The 25,367-nt window shown below is 43.5% G+C and overlaps 1 protein-coding gene across 1 annotated transcript in view; it reads right to left on the bottom strand.

Moving 5' to 3' along the window:
* LOC146177388 (endothelin-converting enzyme 2-like) overlaps positions 1-21,659 on the bottom strand; it is a 43,548-nt gene extending 21,889 nt beyond the window's left edge. Inside the window, exons 1-4 of the mRNA XM_084581543.1 lie at positions 21,585-21,659; positions 17,749-17,924; positions 14,285-15,350; positions 6,608-7,039 (exon numbers count right to left, since the gene is read on the bottom strand). Coding sequence (XP_084437669.1) covers positions 6,608-7,039; positions 14,285-15,350; positions 17,749-17,924; positions 21,585-21,659 — 1,749 coding nt within the window. The remainder of the gene's footprint in view (positions 1-6,607; positions 7,040-14,284; positions 15,351-17,748; positions 17,925-21,584) is intronic.
* Between the last annotated feature and the right edge of the window lie 3,708 nt (positions 21,660-25,367).

The raw sequence follows: 25,367 nt of genomic DNA, 5'->3' as shown, positions 1-25,367 counted from the left end.
TACAGTGTCACGTGTTCGTAGTTGTTTGAGCCTGCCTGCGTTCCTTGCGACTCTGCGAGTCGGAGAAGACGACGACGGCTATTGCCGCACGAATCAGCGGTCGTTCCCTTTGTCGTTGGTACTCATCTCTGTTTTCAGAAAAGTTCCGTAGCTCTCATCGATTATTTAATCGAGTGCGCTCATCGATGCCTCACTCTGAAACGACTTCGTGAAAGTGTGAACTTCGGAATGAAACGGCGGATGGCTGGTCGTCGCGGTGGTGGTGTTCCAACGGATCCTTGGCGCCAAATTTCAGCCGCGCATGTAAGTGACGTTTTACATTTCGTCTTGCGTGTTTTTCTGTACTATTTAACTTGGCCTGAGCATGTTTTGTTATTGCTTAAGTCCGCGACGCTGCTTATTACTGCTGTTTGTGAAACGGCCTCTGAGCACGACGTCTTGGATCCCAACCTGAGCATACCACTCCCTCAGTTCAGACTGGAGGAGCGACGCATCCCAAAATTCAGATGGTCACGGCCTTTTTGCAGGATGTTAATGGTGCATTTCTAGTCGTCTACGGTGCTCACAAGCATATTTTGCGGTCGAAAGTATGCGTCGAAGAGCGCAAATCCAGTCCCGATGATACGTATTGACGTGTTTGTATGCCGCATTATTTTAGCTCGCTGCCTACAAACGATTTTGATCGTCTGTTGTTGCTGCTTTACGGAAACGTTGCCATAAATGCGGGAGAGCATGCAGGGTGATGGGTTAAGTTTACGGTTCTTTTGCCAGCAATCTGTACGATCGAAGGCAGCGCGCTTGATATCCTAAAGCCACGCTTTCAGAACGCCGATTTAACCCCGCAGTTTTGAGCTATTGGCGTCGTGACCGGAGGTGGGACCGAGCCGATTCGTGTACATACTGTCGCAGTGACGCAATGTGCAGGAAAGACATTTCTCACGCTTTTTTTTTTCGCTGCAGGCTCAAGTCCTTCGTCTCGTCTGCGCAAGAACGTAGACTGTCGTTTCTTCAAAGAATTTGCACCTGGTCGCTGCTATCCGTGCTGGTAAGTCCAAAGCATTGTTTCCGTTCGGAAAGGGGTGTTTAAATTGACACGCGCACTTTTGTGGCACATATTGCTGATCACTGACATCTGCCTCAATGTATACTGCTTGGAATTCTCGTCGGGGAATATTCATGTCGCGTGCCATGTGTGTGTCTCCTTGCGTGTTGCCATTTTCGCTCATGCCGTGCAATATGGTGCACGCCCAGACAGTGACTTATCAATTGAGTTTCATTGTATTTGAGGACGTGTGCGAGTAAATCGTGTTATTTAACTTGCTGATCACTTATGTTAAGAACTGATAATAAATATTGGACTCGATCAAATCACTTAACAGGCGAAAAGTCTGGGTTAGCTGGTGAACAGATGTCTTCAGCATTGAAGCAAACTATGTGTCACCCCTTCTCTGCTTTAAGACTGACTTCCTTTTTGTAATTGGTACATAAAAAGAACAGCGCAAAAAAAAAATAATAATTACGGGGTCAAAGGAACAAAAATGACAGGATGGGCGCTGAGATACGTTTTGTGTTCCTTTGTACCCGTTTTCGTTTTTTTTTTCTTTTCACTGGTCTTTTAGTGTGCTAAGTATGAAGCTATTTTTATTAAATGTGTTAATTTTGGTTAGAGAGCTAAGGAAAATTTTTATATCACTAATATTTTTCATTTTGTGATTTGCTATAGTTTCTACTCCGCTATTTCCATTCTGAACTTTTGAGCCTCCTGACCAATAACAACAAATTCTTTTCCTTCTGTACTTTCTGTTGTCAGACATTGTGTTATACTCATTACTACAATTCACTGGTACTGAGACATTCCCTCATTGAAGTTAATGTGTATTGTCATTGTGCTAGCAGTTTGTCATAAATCTGCTATTCTAGTTTATTTCAGCAGTTATTTCAACTGTAGAGAGGTGGCAGATATTGTTACAGGTATATCTAGGAGCAGGAGTTGTAGCTTTTAAGCTCATTGTCAAAATGTTTGAGTCGTTTTGGCATGTGTGGTGCCATTATTAACGCGGTAGCGTTAAGGAGCTCGTGTCGCAGAAAAGCCGGTGTCGTCGGCGTCCAGTGAGCGATAAATTCCGGCATGCACTTTATAAACAAACATGCACTTCATAAATAAAAAGCAAGTTCCAAGATGGGCTGGGTGGGAATCGAACCAGGGTCTCCGGAGTGTGAGACGGAGACGCTACCACTCAGCCACGAGATCGATGCTTGACAGCGGTACAAAAGCGCTTCTAGTGAATGCGGTGTTGCATTAGAAACATGCCGTAGAACGTTATACTGCAGTGTATATCGGTAATTATGAGCATGTTACTTACAGAAGTCGCAGTTACACGAGTAGCGAAGTACGTTTCCGCTACATTTCTTCTGCGCTCTGCGCACATGCAGAGCCATCTTACGGCAAACACAGAAGAACCCCTCCTTGCAATGTGCGGCGCTGCCCCGACACGTGGCGCGCCACTCGCCCCTGACGTTTCGCCGTGCACCTTCACAGGTTGTAGAATCAAGCGTCTTTCCTTTCTTTAGATCACTATCTTCGCTCATCCGCTTCTCCCCTTCGGGCCGCGCGGGTACCGGTGCGAGGATGCCCCAATTCCTTTGCGTTTAGTAAGTTTTCTCGACGAGGTGCAATAACGCTATCGCGTTCCACTCTTGAAGGCGAAGCTTAAGCGTCCTCCAAATTTTTTTTGTACTATAGTTATGTATTTGCTAGTTACGAGTATCATGCTATTGTTATGAATGATACCTTTGCTGCAGCGTAACTGCCAGTAGGAGGAATACGGTGTAGAAGAGCTGTTACTCCTGCTGCTAAAGACCAACCTGCTTTCTTCAGAGCTGGACGACTACTTACGGCAAGATTTGTGTGGTATGTATATATAGCTGTGATATTGTGGTCTGTTCATTATTGCTTTATGTCTATCAAAGAGCTGAGGAGCAATGATTTTGGAGCCATTCAGTGCTATTGAGCAAGTTAGCAAGGGAGGAATTTTTTCAGTATGTAATCGATGTGAACATGGTGACTTCTTTTTATTGAGTGAGCTGTTAATGTATGCCTCTTTTCTTGTTTTCTTCAAAACCTACTATTTAAATTGTTTGCACTTGGTTCTCAGCAGTAAGGTTATGTTCTCTGATGGGTATAATTTTCAACAACTCACATGCTCTTATGTTGCTAGGTATGTCCACAACAGAATGAAACTAAAAATGAAGTACTGCAGGTAATATGTAATGGACGATATTTTAGCACTTTCAGCTTTATTGTTTCTTTTGTGTCGTTTATATTGTTTTGTGCCATTTGTACTCAGCGTATTTTCTTTGTGTTCCAGCACTACCATTTAACTAATATATATATATATATATATATATATATATATATATATATATATATATATATATATATATATATATATATGCCCCCACCCCCTTTGTCATGTCTATGGGCCTATAAAGGAAGAATAAATGAAATGAAATTTGCAGTACAATTAGAACTGGATTGGGCAGCACAGTGGACATGTCTGTGGTAGAGGATAATGGTTGAATGGCTAATCAACCAAAATTAACTTAGCTTTTGCATTTTAATTTTAGGGGACAGTATTACATACCGGAACTGAGGGTCCCCAATATTATAGGTGAGCCGAGTTCTTTTAAAGAGCAATGTAGTTCAGAATATTGAACAAGGAAAGGCATATTTGAAAACTATTGTAGTCTTGCTTTCCCACATTGCATGTAAAAAATGTTGCTGCACTTGGTATAGCTGCCAGCATCATGTTAGCTTCTTCTGCATCATCAAAAACACAAAATATGTCTACATTCTCTGAATAAGAAATGTCAGCAACACCCTTTTTTAGTTATGTAATGTGGGAAAACCAAGTTACAAAGCTTTTAAAGGAATATTTTTGATGCTCATTATGTTAGACCACATAGATGATTAGGAGGGATATAGACCTAGGCTCACTCATTAACAACCTTCAATTTTGCAGTTTTCATATTACCTCTTATAAACAAAAAAAAGATAATTAAGTCTAATCCTGAAGCTGTACCAGGTACCCAAAGTCCACATTGCTGCACAACCCACCGGCAGAGACTGCACGGGTATCTCTTCATAGTTTATGATTTGCAATTTGTAAAGGTAAAGAACATAATCTTAGAGAAATTTGTTGTAAACACATTTTAATAATCATTCTTGTATAATATTGGTCAGCATTTACAATTTCGTTAGTTAGGCATCTAAAGAGATAAGCAGTGGACAGTTGTGGCAAATTGCAGTTTATGAGAAATTTTATTCCTGCTGCATGTGCTGCGAGCATTACATTAAGCAGCAATACATGGAATCTCAAGCTTTGTAGTTTGTTCAAGAAATTATAGGGGTATTGAAGTGTATTGTTTTTTGCCTCTTGAGCAAGATAATGTAGTTTTGAAGTGAAACGGCAGTCTTGAGAAGTTTTTGGCATTGGCATAAGCTGATGTGTGGTGTGAAACTAGCAACAAACTTATGTAAAAGTTGTATTTTATTGCCATACTTTACATAATTCTGCATCTGTGACATCACTGCAGTAATGCACATCTGCAGAAGGTGCTTTTAGCATGAAAGGTTTCATCTTTCAGAAGAGGTATCCCGCATTTCATAAGGCATAGCCTCTGTGGTATATTCATGCCTTTTTCTAGGAATGTAAACTGCACTAAAGGCAGAAACAATAGAATGGCCTTAGACATACCCCTGCAGGAACAAGCTTCATTCTTTATATTCGTGGGAAATGATAACGAATGCAAGAACAAAAGAACCTCCCCCCTCCCCCCAAAAAAGAAGAGATTTGCAGTTGTCACCTGTGACGGATGATCAGATGACTAAAGACAGTGTAGTCTCAGGAAAAAATTAACACTACAGGCAATATAAGATAATGTCATGAAGGACCAGACACAGTGTTTTCTAGCAGGGTGAGACCATAGTGACTAGAAACAAGACCACGGGTATAGTCAGGTGTGAAAGCAAACTATAATGTTTGGGTGTTGGAGTGGAAACCAGCAAACAACAAAGGTGAAAGTGAAGGTTATAAAACAAAGTTTAACATAAAATGCTAATGATAAAAAAAAGAACTGCACATATGAACGAGTAGAGGGAGGGGTTTTTAAATCACATCTTTTGCCTTTATTAGGCTAGCTTATATTTTATCAATATGTTTTCATTCATATTTCTTTAAATAACCCTCTGGGTAGTCCAACATCAGTGATGCCTATGGCTTGACCCTGCTCCTAACAAGAATACGTCTCATTGTATATTGTTTCTTATTGAGCATATTGTCAATTTTTTCTGAGATTGCAATGTGCTAGTTGTGTATGTGTGTGTTAGTGGCACAGGTATAGCTCAGATTTGGAGAATTTTCAATCATCTATATATTGTGTGAGCTCACAATTCTCATTATATAAACACTTGGAAGCCTGTACTGGTGCACTATTTCCATCTGTCTTCCTTTTTACTTGCCCTTTGTGCAGTTTTATTTTTATATGTGAATTAATTACTCCATAAGCATGTTTTGTGAGACTTTCTTCGTGAGTAACCAATTACAAGTTCTCCTTTCTGTACAGGTCAAATAGGTGGCACATCCCTGCCCTGACTGTGCAGAGAAGATTATCCAGTCCGTTGCTGCAACTTCGGTGTATAATGAGGTGAAATAAACACCATGGTATGTTATTTTAACTGATTGTTCTGTAAATTCTTTTTGTTCATTCTGCAAGATAACTTACGGCTTGAACACAACATGACACAGCCTACCTCACCTGAAACATCGCTGTCACACTCCAGACGACACAAAGATATTGCAATGTTTCAACATTATCTTTCCTTCCAGAAAAATTTGAAATGTATTGGTTAGCTTTATTCCTGCTTCCAGTGACCAAGTTTACGATGCAGATTGGTAATAGTACTCTTGTGTGGATAGCATATATATACCACAAGATGATGCTTAGATACCCTATATATGTAATATGGCATTACTTTAAACTGCTTGAAGTGCAACGTTATCCTTCTCCTGGTGGTATAAGCTTGCACCCTAAAGGTGCAAAACTCAATAAATTTATACTCTAAAATGGTAACTTTGCACTTGTACATACAGGATAAGTTTACGTTGTCAAGGTGCAAGTTTGCTCCTTTGATGGAACGGTATGTTTATGCCATCGACAGACTAAAACATAGGCCTTTATGAAAGGTGCAACGCTATGCCTACGTAGAATACAGTTACACTGCTTGTGAAGGTGCAAGTTTATGCTACCAGAAGCGTAATGTTACACTACATGCAATGGTATAAATACTTAGTCTCCAAGAAACAGCGTAACCTTACCCCCAAAAAGGTGTCAGCTCAGGGACAAGCAGTTTACCCCCCAAAAAGACTAAGATCACACCTTTTTTTTTATAGTGTGTGTTAATAAGGGGTCACGTATACGGCGAAAACGAATTTACAAAAGCTTTATGATAACATTTTATGCAAAATATTAATAGAAAATGACACTGAGAGCGGAATCAGACACATCACGAAAAGGAACACCAGGAAGCATTTGCTGGCTGACTTACTTTTACGCCTTCTCTGTCCACAGCGCGGACTAGCTCCTTCGCGTAGAGGTAGCCCAGGCCACCATAGAACATTGCCTTTGTGCCGTTCTTGTAATAGAAAGGCGGGGCCAGAGCTCCCAAGGACAGGGACAGCTGGTTCAGGACATGCACGTACTGGACGTATGGCTGGGCTACACCTTCCGCGATTCGCAGCTGCTCCAAGCCGGCGTCGGAGCCAATGAGGCCGCGCAGGCTCTGACGAGTCTCGATCCAGAAATGGGCAAAGGATGGGGCCCTCTCGGGAAACTTGGCGTACGCCTTCTCGAGACCCTCAGCGGTGAGAAATTTTTTGTCCGGCCATAGCACGCTGTGCACAGTCCGGAGCTTCGCGGCCGCAACATGTTGAGTTTTATTGTCCAGCCATGGTGCGGCCGAAGCCTTCTCGGCAGCTGTCTGCGGAAAAACAAAGCACACATGTATGATTTACTGCGTATACGAGGCGGCAGAACGCGATAACGTGTAGTCTAAGCAACGTTTTTGGTATGCAATCTTCTGTACACGTGTGAAACTATCTAGAATCTCAATAGACGAGGATGACTCCTACACAACGACTGCAAAGGAGACAGATATCTTCGCCAGAGCTTCCGTACAGCCTCTTGTACTCGCTCTGGGATCACGTAAAAACAAATGATGAATGTTAGTTCTTACGCAATAACGTTGAAATTCGTGCCCTGTCGAAATTCCGGCATTGCCGCTGTAGAGAAAGAGGGGAAAAAACTTTATTTGTCAGCGGTTTAGATAGATTTTGCTTTGGGTTGCATTCAGCTCCTCCAGATGGTTGGCAAATTAAGTCTGTCAGCGACCTCTTGCGCTCTTGCCGAGCCCCGGGACTGGGCGTCGGAGTCCCGGCTTGCGAGAACAGCTTCCCAGTGTTCCAGCGAGGGAGATGATACAAGATCTGCTGGAGGCGCATCCTCCGCTCCCAGGTGATATGGCCTAAGGTGGCAGGCTCACCGCACAGCTGGCAGCACGGAGTTACTAAGTCGGGAAGGATTTTGGCATACGTCAAGTGGTTTGGCGGCTACCGCGCTTGCAGCCGCCGCCCCGTGTTAGCGTGCTCTCGGCTAAGCCGAGCATACGGAGGAGAAAGGCTCGCCCTGAGCTCCTTGTAATACGTCGTAATGGCCTAATACGTATCTAGTGACTCACCGCGTCGGACATCCTCGTTTCAGATCCCCTCACCATCTCGGCTGACAAAACGTCGAGCACATTATTGAGCGGCTTCGTTCACCGGGACGCCCGAGTGAGCGGGACCCACACGACATCCACTATGTTCCTATCTTTTGGCAGCGCGATAACAATTTTGAATGCAGCGGCGGAGATACCTCTAGTGAAGTTGCGAAGGGCCATTTTGGAATCACTGAGAATGGACCTGGTTTGTTTCGAACAATACCTAGGAGTGTTGCGGCCTCTTCTGCCTCTTCCCCTCAGCCCGCGGTCACCGTAGCAGCTACCCTATGGGAGATGCTCATCGCGGTAACAACGAAAGCCTGCTTTATAATGTTGCATTTTGCTGCATCAACATAGACGGCAATATCATCCCCCTGATATTTTTTGCCTAACGTCTTCGCTCTGGCCCTCCTCTGAATTTCGTGGTGATCCGCTTGCATGTTTTTGAGAAGTGGTTTGACCCGAATGCGTTCACGCATCTCTTAAAGTGTCCTCGCCTCTTATACCTATGCTCTCGGGATACCTGTCGCATGGCTCTGGCAAGCGGGTGCTGACAAGTTACAAAATTGAGCGCAGAACCTTCGATTTGTTATGTTATATAACTACATCACATCATATGACAAATTTGGAAGGCGTATTTGGAAGGTTGCTACTCCCAACCGAAACAGGTAAGACCAATTGAACAGGTTAAAGCGGCGCTTCATTTTGACATACATTAGTGCAATCTATTAGTTGCTGCAGAAAGGAGCATGGGTGCGGCTTAATAAGGAATTAACAAGCTGAGCGATCTTTTTAATGTCGCGAAGATCTTCTATTCTTTGTACACTCCCAAGCCAAATTTCTAAACATCGAAATTGAACAAATGAGAAGAGCAGGACACTGGGCAAAAGGCTGTAACCACGTTTCATCGCGAGAACGCAAAGAAATTGAAATCGAATAGGAAAATATGCTTCGTTACATACTCATCCTTACATCGAAAAGTCCTTGTGCTTCAGTCACTTTGGTGAAGAAGAATGACGGCATACTTCGATACAATGTGGATTACAGCTAATCGAGCAACCATAGGAAGAATCAATTCGCCCGATATTGCGCGATGATGGTATGCCGGGACGACTCTGCAAAGTTAGTAATGCTCAGCGGCGGACCGAACGAGCGGCTACTATATAGTTATTAGAACTCGACGAGTAGCAGTACTCTTGCGGTTTGGGCGTATCGGTTATTCATGATGGAAAATCCTTCTTTGCGTTGTTCTTTTCCATCGATGAAGAGATCGAAAAAAGAAAGCATTTATCAAGCCTGATGGAATCTAGGACTTTTAGGTAATGCAATTTTTTCTTTGGCCCGTACGAGGGTCACTGAATAATGTGCGTATTTCGACGGGCATAAAATGGCAAAGCTGTGCAGTGTATCTAGAAGACTGCTTTCTTCACCACGACTTTCGATAATTACTTCCTTATCATTAAAAAGACGGTATCTATCCCTATCCCCTGCATACAGCCACTGTCGTCGAGTTCCCCCGACTAACGACACGCAGATCATCTGATAGTGTGCCTATTCCAAGCGCTTTGTAAGAAATTAAGTTGCTGACGCATGGTAGAACATCTGCCCCCTAAACAGTCAGGACATTCATTTCACTGTGAATCGCTGCAACCGAAACATTTCAAGAACCAAATCGCCGCTGACACCACTTCCCCCTCCCGCCCCCTCCCGCCCCCCCCCCCCCCCGGCGCTCTCGAGAAACTAATGCTGACGCAAGAATCTTGAACCTAGGTACTACATCCCTCGTACAGAATAGTGGTAGACTGCACTATGTTATCAAGTACGATGGCCAAAACCAGCAATTCGAAAACCGAGAAAGAATGCCAATTCGAAGTTGAAGTCCATGCCTATGCGGGCGACCATTCAAGACGATAAGCGATCATACGCCCTACTGGGTCGCAAATTTGAAAACTACCAAGCCCAGCTTGCTCAATGAACCCTGAATCCTCAGTAATTCAACGCCACTTTGGTCTACACCTCTGCGAGCTATCCTACGCAGATTGCTCGTTGTAAAGTGATGTGGATGCGCCGCCGAACGAAGAGAACAACGATACCTCTCGTAATTGAAACCACCATTCCTTTCGCATATCTGCAGTGCTCAGACAGCGACTAGCGACATCCAGTTCATTTCCTGAGATACCAAGCCGTTCGCCTCCTACAGTGCTCGAACATCACAGTTGTACACATTCTCCTTAAAATACGAAGTACTCGTGAAAAATCTCGGGCCCAACGTGGTGACGCGTCGTCTGGCGATAAAGCATCTACACTTATATTCTGCAGGCTTTCCATGAAGAGCTCAAATAGACTCTGGGTACCACGAACGTTGTACAGATTCTGAAAACGTTTTATCGGTCACGTGAGAAGTTATGCGTAATCGTGTCATGATTTAGAGACGTAAGACGGCCACGATTTGACAAGTTGAACCACTAAACTATGCCCTTGCAACTAAACGGGATGGATGTCATCGGCCCATTCCCAACTTCGTCAACGTAAAAAAGCGGATCACTGTGGTCATCGACCTGGTATGCGGACGCAAAAGTCCTTTCTATGGTACTTGAGGAAGAGAGACGACATCCTTCGTTGAACATTTCGCTTTGATTCTCGACATACAAGAAATTCTAATCACGGACAGAGCAAAAAAATTTGAGCCTACCCGTAAATTGTTTGGTTCAGAAGGGGGGTTTAATGTCCAAAAGCGACTCAGCCTATCAGAGGCCGTAGTGGAGGGCTTCGAAAATTTCGACCAGCTGAAACCTAACGTGTGATTTCATTGCACATTACAGAACATCGGGTGGTCTTCATATCTGCAGCTCCCCAATGCGTTGTCTCTCATAGCTTTGTCGCCCAGACGTTAGACTACCGAAAACCAAACCTAACCTTCAATGACTAGGCTCATCCATTCTTAGACTGCGGTCATCCAAGCCACACTTGAGCAACAGCTTACCATTTCCAGACCAAAGGACTTAAGATTTGTCTTCATATAACTATCGTGGACAGGGTTTCTATTCCTCGATGCCGACAAGACATGCGATATTATCCCTATGTACATGGCCTTTGCCTATAACCCCGGCGTCAGACGCTCACCCGGTTAATTCCATTCCGGCTTGTTTAGAGATCACTATGACACTCCCAGCAGTGCTGTCGCATGTCTGACACCGAAATACATGACAAAGCTATATACCTGAACCGCAAAGCCTGGCGGCTTGCCTGGTTTCTCATTAAAGATTAACAACGCACCGATGAGCTATGCTACAACTTACGACGACCCACGCGGATGACAAATCGAAGATAAGTCTCCGATTCGACGCAGATATGGCGTCGCCGTGCGAGCGAAAAACTGTTCCGCCGATGTCTGCCGTGTTGGAAAACGACAACAAAGTCATCTTCGACGGCGTGGAAGAATCGCAGCGGTGCCGCCCGCGTCCAAACATAATGCTTGTTGTGTGCCTCAAGTCCCATTACGCGTGTTGTGTTGATGCTAAAATTCATTCCTATTTATTTTTGCGGTTATGAGTTCCCTCTAAAGTAGTCAAAGCAAATATCCAATGCGGGAAGATGCAGCCCATTGTTTCAGTAATTGTTGCCTAGGGCCAACGCTGGCATGCGGGCTTGTCACTCTTTCTGCGACACTCTGATCAGTATTGGCGGTGCCACGGTTTTTAAGGCGAAACCTTTTTATGGCTAGTGACTCGACAGCGGGTACGTCCGTGCATCCGCGAGAAGTTTCCGACTCTTTTGCGAGATTCCACATCATATCCCGGGATTACACTTTTAAATCATCCTGATTGCGTTGTCAGAAAAAAAACCTGCCTCCACCGGGTATCGAACCTCCATCCATCGGATCCCCAGCCGAGCGCTTTAACCAGCAGCGCGATACCCGGGATCATGAAACGCATGTCATAGTTCTCTTTGTTTACTTTAAGGATGATAGTTTACTGTAAGGGTGATAGTTTACTGTAAGGTTGATAGTTTACTGCAAGGGAAATATTTTACTGGAAGAATGATAGTTTACTGCAAGGATGATACTTTACTGTAAGGGTGATAGTTTACTGTAAGGGTGATAGTTTACTGTAAGGGTGATAGTTTACTGTAAGGATGATAGTTTACTGTAAGGGTGATAGTTTACTGTAAGGATGATAGTTTACTGTAAGGGGGAGAGTTTACTGTAAGGATGATAGTTTACTGTAAGGATGATAGTTTACTTTAAGGGTGATAGTTTACTGTAAGGGTGATAGTTAACTGTAAGGATGATAGCTTACTGTAAGGGTGATAGTTTACTGTAAGGATGATAGTTTACTGTATGGGTGATAGTTTACTGTAAGGGTGATAGTTTACTCTAAGGGGGATAGTTTACTGTAAGAGTGATAGTTTACTGTAAGGATGATAGTTTACTGTAAGGGTGATAGTTTACTGTATGGGTGATAGTTTACTGTAAGGATGATAGTATACTGTAAGGGGGATAGTAGCGGAAATCCGCAAGTGACAGATATTTCGCCTGTCCTCTCATGTGAAAGAAAAAATGCCGGTGAAGTTTGATGCGTTCAACGAACGCTCGTTGTGTTCATTAAGGGGCGCGCGATGTACCATGTGAAGCAACAACAGTCAGGCTGTCGCGTTTCTCTACTGCAGATTATAAGGTAATGCGTCATCATTGTAGACAGAAGGTTGTCACTAAAAGGTTGGCAGCAGAGGTGTCATGCTTTCCAGAGCGAGTGTTAAAAATAAATTGATAAGTCCTGTCTCCACTGGAAACCGAACCTACATCCTTTGCATCACCCGTCCAGTGCTTTACCAACTGCACCACGCCAGAATTTTTTTCTTTAATGCCTGGTCATCACACATTGCCTTCCACGAGAACAGAATCAACAAAATTAACAAATACCCTGATTACATGCGCTATTTACATATGACTCACTAAAACACTACGAGGAACTTTAGCGACTAATGAAAGGCGAAAACCTGAGTGCCGCATTCTACTACGCAACTGGTATGAATTGTTGATTAATTATTTATTAGTCGTTATTCGATAAATAATAGATTGCTAACTTTTTAAATAAACAATTATTCATTATTTAGTTAATCAATCAAATAAGTTTTAAACCATTATTTAGTAATAAATCATTTGTTTCATTAAATATTCATTTAGTATTAGTATTTGATCATTAGTTGACATGTGACCATATAAGGCACACATTCGCGCGCACACTGTGATTGATCGAGATCTCTATGACGTCATCACACCTCGGAATGACGTTATCTGCTGTAGGCCATCATTGCACCCGCCACCGTTAAGGTGGTGGACGGCGGCTGTTGCGACAAGCATCGTTCTCTTCTTTTTCTTCCTTCTCTACTTTCTCTCTTCTGTCCGCACAAGGCAGAGGAGGTGGCTCCTCTACAGAGCCAATAGCAGGCCCATGCATTTTCTTTTCCTTTTTTCTGCAGCCACAACAGCAGCATTAGCCATAAAATGCTTTCGCCTTAATTCACGCATACAGAACAAAGGCTGTAGAGATCCACTTGGGAGATTCTCCAGCAGCTTTCTGTATTGCCAAAACCCTGTCCACGCTTTCCTGAAAATAAATTAGGGAAGGCCATGCGTATTTATCACAATGGCAACCAGCCATTCTTGAACGCCATTACAGTGCAGGCCCAAGAGCATAATTAAATCAACAGGTACCCCATTCTCATTTTCTACGTTTAAGTACCGAATACCATGCGGGTCCAGTGGAAAATCTTTCATTAGCATTCATTGCAATCATCCCAAAAATATACCGCTTCCGAAATGTGTAAAAAAACATTGTCTATTGTTCCTTCAATTCTGAACTCAACTGAATTGTTCCTGGCTACCTGCAAATCAAACAGTGTGATTCCCAGGGTATAAACCCTTTACCTTCAAAAATGTTTTAACCAGAAAGATTTCGGTGTGCAATTTAAAAAAGAAGGTTATTTTCCTCCTGGCATCACCTGCATACTTTAGCCTTTTTGACACATCTGCACCTGGTCGTCCACTATACAAGGCCCATTTTCAATAAGCGTAACCTTACCATTGGAGCAATCCGCAAGGTGCTTGTCACAACTGATAATTATTTTAAAGCGAAAGCTTTAATAGGTTATGTTATGTCGCCAAAAACGGAGGGCATAAAGTGTCCAGAGAGGAAACAAAAATATGTGCAGTGATTAGATCATTAGCGGCAGATAAAGATTTTAAATAAGAAATTGGTGATAAGGACAATAATGGCAACAAATTTCAATAGGAAATCGCTTATAATGAAATTAGTGATAAGAACCTTAGTGGCATAGACACTATTGGCAACTTCGTGTGGGCACAAAAGGCAATCTTGACAGTTGTTGCGCGTGCTTCGGTTATTTTTCGTTCCGCGGCAAATTCGTCGATTAAAACGTGGAAATTTCACAAGTATCCAACCTTACCTCTACAATGCTGGCCAACTGGGAGTCAATGTTCCGACGCTGTTCATCAGTGAAATGCATCACAGCAACCATAGCGGCCACCAGAAGCTTGTAGCTGGCCTCAACCTGGCTGGCGCAGAACAAAGGTCGCATGTCTTGAGCGTGACTCTGACTTCCATGCAGAACAAGCAGGATGGTCTCAGGGTTGGCTACTGCTCCATATGCCTCCAGAAACAGCCATGCCAAATTTCGGCGAATACGGCTGTCGTTGAATGATCCAAAAATTTGCAGGGTGGCATTCATCAGGGTCACGTCAGTCATGAGCCACAGATCTTCCATTGTGAAAGGCGGATTAATCGCAAGCTTGGTGTCGATGACACATTTTAAATAGGTCGTGTTGGTGAGTTGCGTGATGTCGTCCAATTTCTGCAGTGGCAATACCGCGGGCACTCTAGCCTTGCCTGAACTAGATGAAATAAACAAGTCGAAGATGTAGCCAAGCATGTTATAGGCTTCAGTGATTTCATCAGCAGAAGGCGTTGCATGTGCGTCGTTAGCGTAAAGCTTGAACATTGCTCGGTAGACCTTGTCAAAGAACTGCCTGGGTATTTGTTTAAAGACAGTCCTCCACTCCAGCATGAAGTTGTTCGGGGCGAAGAATAGACGTCGCTTCTGGCTGTCATCCGCCGCCGGTGGAAGCAGGTTCAGCGAAAACCAAAGGTTGACGTTCCAGTTGAAGGCAAGGTCAAATAGAATTTCCAGTGGAGAGAATCCTTCGACATCTTCTAGATCCTCCGGCCATGTGAGACCGCGCTTGCTCATGAACTCCTTGAAGACGCCAACTTGCGAGCCCGACTGCGCCACGCAGCTGTTGTACATGGCAAGCGCTTTCCTCCCTGCTGGAAGTCGGGCGACACCCCCGAGTAGCGTGTCTGGTAGATTTGCCTGCCACGTCATCACCATGTCTGTCAGAGCAGAGCGGGACAGCTCTGCGAACTGTTTACGGGGTGTCCAGTGGCCGCAGACGTAGGCATCAAAATCTTTACATGGATCCATGTTTTTGTCCAGCTGGCTTTCGATTAGCGCCCTGCCAAAAACACAAAGATCTGCGTCTCAACTCGGGCATTTTTCCCTGTGCTGAGAAGCACTATATTTCTAGAGCGCTGCCCTTCCCAGAAAAAGGAAGAATAGCTTCGATAAGTTAAACATTGTACAGAAATGGTGTTTTTAGCTACTCTCCTTAAAGGGGAATATGAATTCATGACGTAAGTAAAATTCTGTGCCACTTCTCCCGCCTGAGTGGGGCAAAATTAGGCTTAGTGCCCCCTAGGAACATACAAAATCACAAAGTTTCAACATAGTTTTGGATCTCCACAATGCCCCATGTACTCCCCTGCCGCAGACACACCACCAATAATCCAAGAAAGATATCAAAACTATGGAACGTAACTTTAAAGGGAAGTAGATAAGAGCACAAGATGCATTGGAAACAAGTTGTAAGCAGGAACCCTAGAACAACATACAAGGAAACATACCGAAACGTTTTCCTTATGTCAGACCACCACTGTAAAAAGATTTTGTTTAAAAATACAGATATTTTCTGTCAGCTACCTCGCCAGAAATGTTCTGCTCTGCTACGTTTTCTGTTTTTTAACTTTTCTGTGATTTTACAGTTTTTATTTTTACTACTGATAGAATATTTTTGTAAATTGACAAAACGTTTCCGTCATATCGCGTTTTTTTGTTTCTTTTTCTGTTTTTTTTTCCTGTGGCAGTGAATATATTGATGCAAATACAATTTTTAATGTCTTTTATGTCACGTTTTCTGACTCTAACAACAATAAAATTGCGTTAAGCGCCAAATTTTTCAATGAACCCTATTTTAAGGTGAACGCCTGCCCACCTACATCTCACGAATATCTCTCGGCGCTGGCAATACTCGATGGCACCCATAAGGATGGCCTCGCAAGCCCTTATCTAGCCACCGAAAGTGGAAAAATTCGTAACAAATACCACTCTAGTAGGGAGCGAACCAACAACTGACTTCATTGTGAAACCCCTAGTTATCTTCTTTCGAATCGAACTTCTTGCGAATCCGATCATCGGACAGCGTCTTCGGTGCTGTCATACCATTTCGCTTTCTACTGAAACATTATCTACTGTTTAAGTAAAAATAAGTTTACGGTACAAAATAGAACAGCTGGCAAAATATATCGAATTGTTTGCCTTCGATTTAAGGTTTCGGCTGGATAACAGAAAATAATGTGTTTTTCGTGAACGTATTTCGGTCAATGAAGTAGAACAGATTTTCTCTGTACTGGTACAGAAATGTTCTTTAAAGATACCTGTAATTTCACCCACCTGTTTTACAGCATAATAGCCTATTATCAAAAGGCCATGAGAAAGTGTAAAGAGATATGCACATCTAAAAGGTGGATGTTCTGTGCGCCTCTCAGAATCTAGCGAGCTCTTCGTACAGTGTGCCACTGTGATAGGCACGCTACATTGCCTTGCAAGGACTGCCGTTCAAATAACACAAAGCTTTAAACGGAAGGTAGTAATGACGACGAACACCGTGTTTACACACGTTGCTCTCGCGGCAGCGTATCCAGTGGTGGCCATCGATATAGCCCACGATGTCTACTGCTCAGTGCGTAATTCATTTTCCTTTAGCATGAGTCTGCCCCTTTCTATGGTTTGCGCTTCCTACCATTATATCAAGATATTTCACACGCGCTCTGCAATTCAAAACATAGCCTTGAAATGTTTTGCTTTACTTTATTTCTATGAGAGCTAAGCCTATGTTCTTGCCCGTTGCCTGAGGACTCAACACTGACTGTACCGAGAAGTGCAAAATACTAGAATGCTTTACGGTCACCTCAGACTGCAATGCGACCTCAAACTTGAGGAATGAGACAGGCGCTGATATTACGTCGGATATTTTTTAAAGCCTGGAGTTGTGAGTTTCACTAAGGTCGGAAGAAATCGATAGAAGGCGGAGGTAGTTGGGAGGCGATTTCTCAAAAATCTTGCCCCATTTACTCATGTGTGCCTATGTCGCTGGTGCAGAGCCGAAATAATATAACGCTTCCAATCCAATAACTTGCATTTGCTTTTTAAGTGCCCTAGGTTATCGCCTCATGCGATGTTTCAGGCATTAGCCGATGCAAAATGACATAGCAGTGTTGAGCAGCGTTGAAGCCCTCCCATTTTATTGTGAAAGCTACCATTCTTCGTCGTGACGTTGCGGAACCTTTCAATGCTGCCAGCTCTATTCTCATTGATCTGCAATTTCATAGCGAACTATAACCGGGTCTCTGAACAAAGACAGTGTAACATGTGCCCGCAATTAGCATTGCATGAACCTCACCTGTCCTGACGACACTTGATATTTCTATTTCTGCCTGCTTGTTCATCGACCAGAGTTTGTGTGCCAAACTGTAAGTCGGCAAAACTAGGATTGAATGAAGTTGACCCTCACTCACCAGTGCCGGGCGCAGGACTCTGTCGTGCAGAGCAGAGTTGAGATCGGGACTGGTCTACGCCGCAGGATTAACGTGAATGCCACCACAGCGCCCACAACCAAAATGGTGACGAATACCTTGGCCTCCATCGACGCTTTTAAGTGGCGTTTAGAAGCTGCCGATGGCGAGGGCGCGTTCTGCGGTAGAGTTTGAGAGATCTCAGAACGAGAACCATGTGACACGGATTGAATTAGACATGTAAGACAAGTTATTCGACAGAGACATTTGACGGATAATACATACGGAGTGCCTCGCTTGTTTATTTCTTTTTCTTTAAACAAGGCCTGTATTAGTACCATGAATCAGTAATATCGCAAATATTAATTTACCTTCAGGCTAACTATTTACACAAATTGAAAAGTACACAATACTGCTGCTTGTGAAATACATGGAATAGTCAGAGCAAAAATTAGGAAAACGCTTAGTCTTTTCCTTAAGATTAGACACGAATTCACTCATCACCGCATCTTGGTTGCCATATTTTGCAGTTTGACATAATAATTAGGTGTTTTATACTATAATCACTGTAACATTAGCAAACGCATTAAAATACATTAGCTAGCCATGCGCAGTCGAACGCGTGTACGACCTGCTATCTAGTACGCTTGTTACCAACGGCCCTCCGTTGCAACAACGCAAGGTACTAACCACTAAACAATCTTACCTGCGCGAAAAGCACGTACTGCAAATGTGTTGAACCAGGCAATAAACAATAAATTTGTTCCTGTGCATCCCTTCCCATTCAATGTAGAGGGCTTTGGTTCGGAGCCTAAGTATTCAAATTTTATTTTATTAAATTATGCATGTTTCTGACATACTTCTGGTTAAGTGTTCTCAATTTTGGATTTTGGAGATGGCGAGTCTTTTCGTCTCAGCTAGCACTGCAGGCTTCCGCGTAATATTTGCTGACAACCATATCAGTACGATAGCCAATCAGGTGCAAAAAACAAAGTATGGCAAGATCTAATAATACAATACTATTCCTTCACGGTGTCTCATAAGACAGTGAACAAAAATACACTACATCATAAAAAGATGGAAAATAAAGAAAAAGGAGCAAAATATTAGTTGCACGTTCTATTCACTGTTTTCGGCTCACCGGCAAAGGTAAACGCTTAAAAAATTTGGAACATTATGTTTTCTGCCTCTCGAAATATCAGTTAAGCAAAAGATGAGAGACAACTGACAGGTCCCGAATGAAAATTTAGGTATCACTAAGAGGGGAAAATAACCAATTTTTATATTCCGTTATGAGAGTTTATGAACTGACTTACAGAATCATCAATTATGGCGCAATATTTATGACAAATTGTCAGGGTGCTGCCAATTATACTGACTTCTTACTAGCAACTTCAGATTGTTTGCACTTAAAAACTCACAAGAATAACTTATAAAATCTTAACATCATTACTATCATTGTCTATTACAACTTCATGTTCTTTCAACTTCATCGTAAAATATCTAGCCCTCCTGCCTGTCTTAAATTGTTGCTGCGAGGCAGTGAATTGCCACCACCAAAACTGTCACAGCAGGTAAAAATCGCATCCTGATAGCCTGGGGTTTTTCTAAACAAAAATGTATATGATTGTGTTGAGCCTAATTTTCCAGGCTCATGCCATATACGGGATCCTCGTTTATCACTGGCTATCATACACAGCTTTCTTTCAGCCAGGTATTACCTTTTTTGAGAGGGAATAAACGCTAGAGTCAGCGCGCTTCAACCGTGTTTGTAAGACCGTTTTCTGCTACCTTTTTTGAGAGGGAATAAACGCTAGAGTCACCGCGCTTCAACCGTGTTTGTAAGACCGTTTTCTGCTACTTGTTTGAACAGCACGATGGCAGTGGTTACATGAAGCCTCGCTAATGAAGATTTACTGCTTTCCATGTGATCTGCTGCTACATCACTGTTAGCTTGCCATTTGTGGCTGAGGCGCCACTATTTGTGGCGGCCTGTCCGAATAGCGCAGATAGTCGCAGTTAGACTTTGCAAACTTTGTTACTCTAGTTAGGCCATACAACTAGGCCCAATCAAGCGATTCGCCAGGCCTGGAATTTTAACCATCATTCCCGAAAAAAACATACAGTCGCTTCCCTCCTTTCTTCTTTTCGACTGCATTAGCGAAGGTCTTCATCAACCCATGGCAATAAAAACTCTTGGCGCAGTTTTGGTGCTCCAAAGTGCCCGACCGGCCAAATGTCAGCTCACCTTCAACAGTAGCAGTATTGGGCGAGTTGGAAGTAGTTCTCTTTGTGGAATAGCGCGAACGAGACAACGGAAAGAAGAAAGAGTAGAAAACAAAGGGCGCTTTCTAACAACTGTAGATTTATTGAAAAACACTAACGATATAAGGAGAAAACGCGCAGACCAAAACACCAATGATTACGCTGCAAAAAAAAGCACTTATCAATGAAGGCTCTCTCATTATCCTTTAACCTATCGGATGCTTTTGCTACACGCGTGTACCGGTTCTTAGCTTTGCAGTAAGCTTCCCTTGGACAAATACGGGAGAGGCCTTCGTCCTACAGTGGGTGTATTCAGGCTGATGATGATGAAGCTTCGACAATCTCTCCGCCTATCTGGTTGTTTCTGCAGTATTGAATTGTGTTATGAAAGTCAGGCATGCAAGGTTTATCTTTAAGATCATTGCAGTCATTATCATCATCAGCCTGACTATACCCACGGCACGGCGAAGGCCTCTTCCATATTTCTCTACTTAGCCCGGTTCTGTGCTAGCTGCATCCACTTCACCCCTGCGAACTTCTTAACCTCATCCGCCCACCTAACTTTCTGCCGCCCAGTGCTACGCATTCCTTCCCTTGGAATCCAGTTTGTTACCCTAAGCGATCATCGGTTATCCTCTCTTCGCACTACATGTCCTGCCCATGCCCATTTCTTCTTCTTAAATTCCACTAGAATGTCGGTAACTTCAGTTATTTCTCTGACCCACTCTGCACGCTTCCTATCTCTTAATGTTGCCCCTACCATTTTTCGTTCCATAGCCCTCTGGATTGTCCTCAACTTAAGTAGAACTCTCTTGGTTAGCCTCCACGTTTGAGCCCCATAGGTGGGTACAGGTAAGATGCAACTGTTATATACTTTCCTCCTTAGCGATACCGGTAAGCTGCTAGTCATAGTCTGGAGTGCTTGCCAAATGCGCTCATCTCAACTTTATTCTTCTTGTTATTTCCTTTTCATGGTCCGGATCTGCGGTTACTACCTGTCCTAAGTAGACATATTCGCCTACTACTTCATTGCAGTCACGACAGTACACCAAGAGGTTATAAGAGGTGGATTGTTTCACAGCAAGAGAAGTTTCGTCCACTTTCAGTCTGATATTTATACACCTCCCGGTTGGACCATAATATATCTTTCCACATGCCAAAGGAACCCTGTACACGACACCTGCGTGTGACACAGAGCAATGACAACTTTCTCTCTTGAACGATGCTGTCTCCAGTTTCTTATGCACTACAGACCACACGTTTCCGCCCAAGAACCAAGCAATCCAATATTGCAGCAAAAACCAGATAGAAAGGAAGATTTTTGAAGCTTACTGCATATCTAAGAACCCGGACACGTGTGTGGCGTCCATTACGTTACAGAATAACGAGATAACGTTAATTGATAAGTGCTTTTTTTTGCAGCCTGATCCTTGATGTATTGTTTTGCGTGTTTTCTCCTTATTACTTCATGAGTTTTCAAGTAAACCTTCAGTTGGTAGCAAGTGCCCGCGTCGTCTACTCTTTCTTCTGTCCCTCGCCCTATTCACGCTCTTCCACAAACAAAATCAGCTAACCTTGTTGGATGCGGGTTCTTTGCCTGCGGTCAGCAGCTCGTTCAGTGCCTTTATGGAATCCTCCTTCATCTGCATGCTGGCTGCCTTCGACGCAGTGGACTGTACTGATGTCGCACGTGACCGACGGGCCGTAGACTGCTTGCGCTGTGGGGACGTCCCTGCGGAAGCGCAGGCACCCGGATCTGCAGGCTGCTCTTGCTGGTCGGCTTTATTGACCTCCTGCAAAAACAAGCTGATGGTGAGCGTTCTCTGTAGGATGATGCCGCAGTCATGGAAGCAGGGGTCCTAACTCGTGCTCGCAGCCTATGCATACAATAGCGACCTTGAGTCTTAAGCTTCCAGAATGATTTCTACAACTGAGTTGCAAAGATTCAAAATTGTAGGATTTCAGAATCTCGCATTCGGTAATTTCTTTAATAGTAGCCACCTCTGTGAAGAAACAGTGAATTGTAGCTTTAGTAATCATAGAGCATGTGATTAAGTAAAGCGCTAAGGCAGCTGTGCCTGGTACAGGAATTTAGGTTTAAAAGGTTGCCTAAGCATCTCATCGCGATATTAGGCTCACCCACCGAGACTGCGTTAAAGGAAAATGAGGGTTTCGTTATAATGCACAGGAATCGGTATAACAAGCTTTCAGTTTCCTTTCTGTCATGTCGATAATCCCTTCAATAGCGGCGTGATTGTGGCAGTCGTGATACATGCGTAGTGTTAAAGGGCTACAGCACCACCATGACGGCTGCGCTGCTTGATCACGTTCGCAGATGCAATTGAGAGAATACATGGCGCCCTATCACCACCGCCACGGGCGATGCTTTTTCTGGTGAATATTTTAAAGATTAGATGCCATGCAACGTAAATACCAATGAAAACACGAGGTTGGGTTGTCGCCAACATCGCTTTATTGGTGGAGTTTCTTATGTGGCATACGGATGCCGGGCGAGCGAAGCCTATACTGGCTGCGTGCAAGGATATCGTCCTCTGCTGCGTATTCAGTTATCTATAACACAAAGCGATTATACTTCAAGTATTTCATTGATCGATAGCAAAAATGAATAGATTCAGCGCATGTTAAAGATCCCCAGGTGGTCGAAATCTCCGGTGTCTTCCACTACGGCGTCTCTCATAGCGTGAGGCGCTTTGAGACGTTAAACCCCACAAACCAAACCAAACTAATAGATTCCCTTTGCTCTCCTTGGATTTGGGTACAATTGGTTTGCTCCCTATTCTAACTGGGCTGTTTTAGAATGATTTGGTATGAGCTACCAGGAAAAAACTTTCTGCATCACAGAAAGTTAGTTGCAGCAATACAGATGCAAAAAGGTAATTCTTCCTCTCAAAATTAAATACTTGCTTTGCGGACTGGCTATATCGCGGGCCGTGTTTAGGAAGTGGTAACGTGCTGCCCCTATACATAAAACATTCGCCACCCACGATAACGATTATTAGAGGCGTTTGCGCGTGAAAACTAATGCCGCGAGGCAGAAGGCGAAGCCGTATTTTCTCAAAGGGTGGTATGATATACCAAACACTCCCCTGTCTGTGTAGCGGCATCAATACTATGCGACGTTGAACATTATCACATAAATTTTATGGCGTTTTCAGACATAATGAAGATATATGGATAGTCTATTTCGTGATGTCATTGTACATTGCTTCTTGTTGTGCATACAGCATGAAAGAAAACAATTGTGCCCATAAAAACGTGCACTCTGCATTTAACGCAAATTACGCTATTCAACTACGAAATTGCTCGGAGAGTGTCGATTCAAGTAAATGTCTATCACCCAGTGATAAAGGCCGAAGATTGAATTTCGCCCAATTACAGGTCGTTCTAGCAACAGGAACATTTTTGTAATGGTGGTTTAACATGCAAGCTTCTTGCACGCCAAAATATTACGTGTGAAAATCAATATTATTAAAAACGCCTCTCCCTCTTAAATTCTCGAGTACTGCGAATATATAGAAGCAACTGTTAAAGTTTAAGGATAAGGTTACTGAAAAACACGGAAATACCGAGATCTAAAACCTGCCTCAAAACGAACTGAGAAAACTAGGGGTGCATAAAATTCAGGCATTCAGAATAGCCGACAAGGTGCGTTGACACACTAAAATCTTCAAGCGGCTGCATTTGGAGAGGTGGTCAGCTATAATTTTCCAAAAAGGGTAAAGAGAATGCGAAACAAGAGCAAACTAGGTAAATACGTTGAAGTACATCAAAAGAAGAGAAGCAAGAAATATATCTCGTAACTTCCATTTCGCCTTCAATGCGGTGGATATATGGCGAGTTAAGAATTTGTACTGTGATATATGCATAAATCGATGCCTTCAACGACCCCGCCCGCGGTGACTTAGTGGTTAGAGCGCTCGGCTGTAATTCAAAGATGAGGGATCAATCCCGACCATGGCAGTCACATTAGATTGAGGGCGAAAAGCAAAGCGTCTGTCTAGTGCGCTACGCACGCGTAGGTAGACATTTCCGGAGCCCTTCCCTGAGACGTCCCTCATAGTGCTACCGCATAGGAATGGTAAGCCGTATTACGCAGCTATAAGTGACAATGACTTCGATCCTATTTGGAGCGTAGAAGAACTCCAGCATTGCAGTAAACCTTAGGCAGGGTGAAACCAGTGTCATTAAATACGGTAACATTCTGGCACACCCGAAAAATTGCACACCGAGTAAATTACACTAACTGGGTACAGCCCAACTCCAAGAATATCGGCAATATGGTCGGTTCCCAGGCGTACTTTTAATGATATCGCTGATATCACGAAAGTAAGGATATGCAGCCTAGTTACGTCACCCAGCTGTTCCCAAGCAGCCAAGAATAGCCCACCGAGGGTGCTTCCAGGCCGGTGTTCAGCAGGTTATTTAGCGCCTTCAAAATTTTACTGGTTGTCACCTGCCTTGGTGCCTCGGACGCGTCGAAGTACTTCGGCACCACATTTGCTAAGGGGGCCCTAGATGTCACATTTGAGGACCCTCCGCGAGCAGAGGCGGAGGCGTCTGGTTGGAATTCCACCTCGACGGCTTTATTTGACACCTGAGCAGGAAAACGCACTCTCCTCACTTCAATGGCGTAAAGGCTTTTTTTTTCCGTGTGAGAAAGGCATTTTGTCTAATAAACATTCCATAAACACCTGAGATGGCGAGGATTCTGAATAAGATGATTTGATTGTGCTTTGCACACCTGGGGAAATGATCTCTACGCGTAGAGAGCCTAACTGTAGCGTTTTCTTGTACTCTGAGGTGTCTAAGATATCGAGCGTAAATAAAAATGGCCATCCTGTGGAAACTACCTACCCGAGTCGGCAGTTCTACACGGAAGTTCTACATCAAAGTTGTGTACTGTCTTTTGTCTTCGTGTGAGCTGGCTAATTACGTTAAGGTTCTGTTTGTACATGCAATACGACGCTTACTCTACACAAGATTACTCTACAAGACTGCGGGATTTCGGTGGGTGGTAACCATAGTTCTAAATTCTACAGGTTTATTCACTGCAAAGAGCTGAACAAATGATACCGCTTTCACGCAGAAGTGCACCTAAGCGTATCGTAAGGTCACGTGCAGCACTGGGATATCAGAACGTTAAGCAGTAAAGTAGCTGCTTCGCAAATTAAATTTTACGTGACATAGCGTACCTATTGCATCTAAGGGGCGCCATAATGTACGGCTACAGATTAACCTAGCACTCGTAAAGTTCTTTAGCGCGTACTAAGAGCTCCATACATCCCTGTTTTCATGTCCCACCAGAACTATCTGAGGCTGGGCCTCTGCAACGACGG

The sequence above is a fragment of the Amblyomma maculatum genome, chromosome 10, assembly GCF_055883805.1.
Source record: "Amblyomma maculatum isolate TAMU_Amacu chromosome 10, ASM5588380v1, whole genome shotgun sequence".
NCBI classification, from domain to species: Eukaryota; Metazoa; Arthropoda; class Arachnida; order Ixodida; family Ixodidae; genus Amblyomma; species Amblyomma maculatum.
Note: the sequence above shows the minus strand (reverse complement) of the source record. Positions and strands in the feature narration are given on the sequence as shown.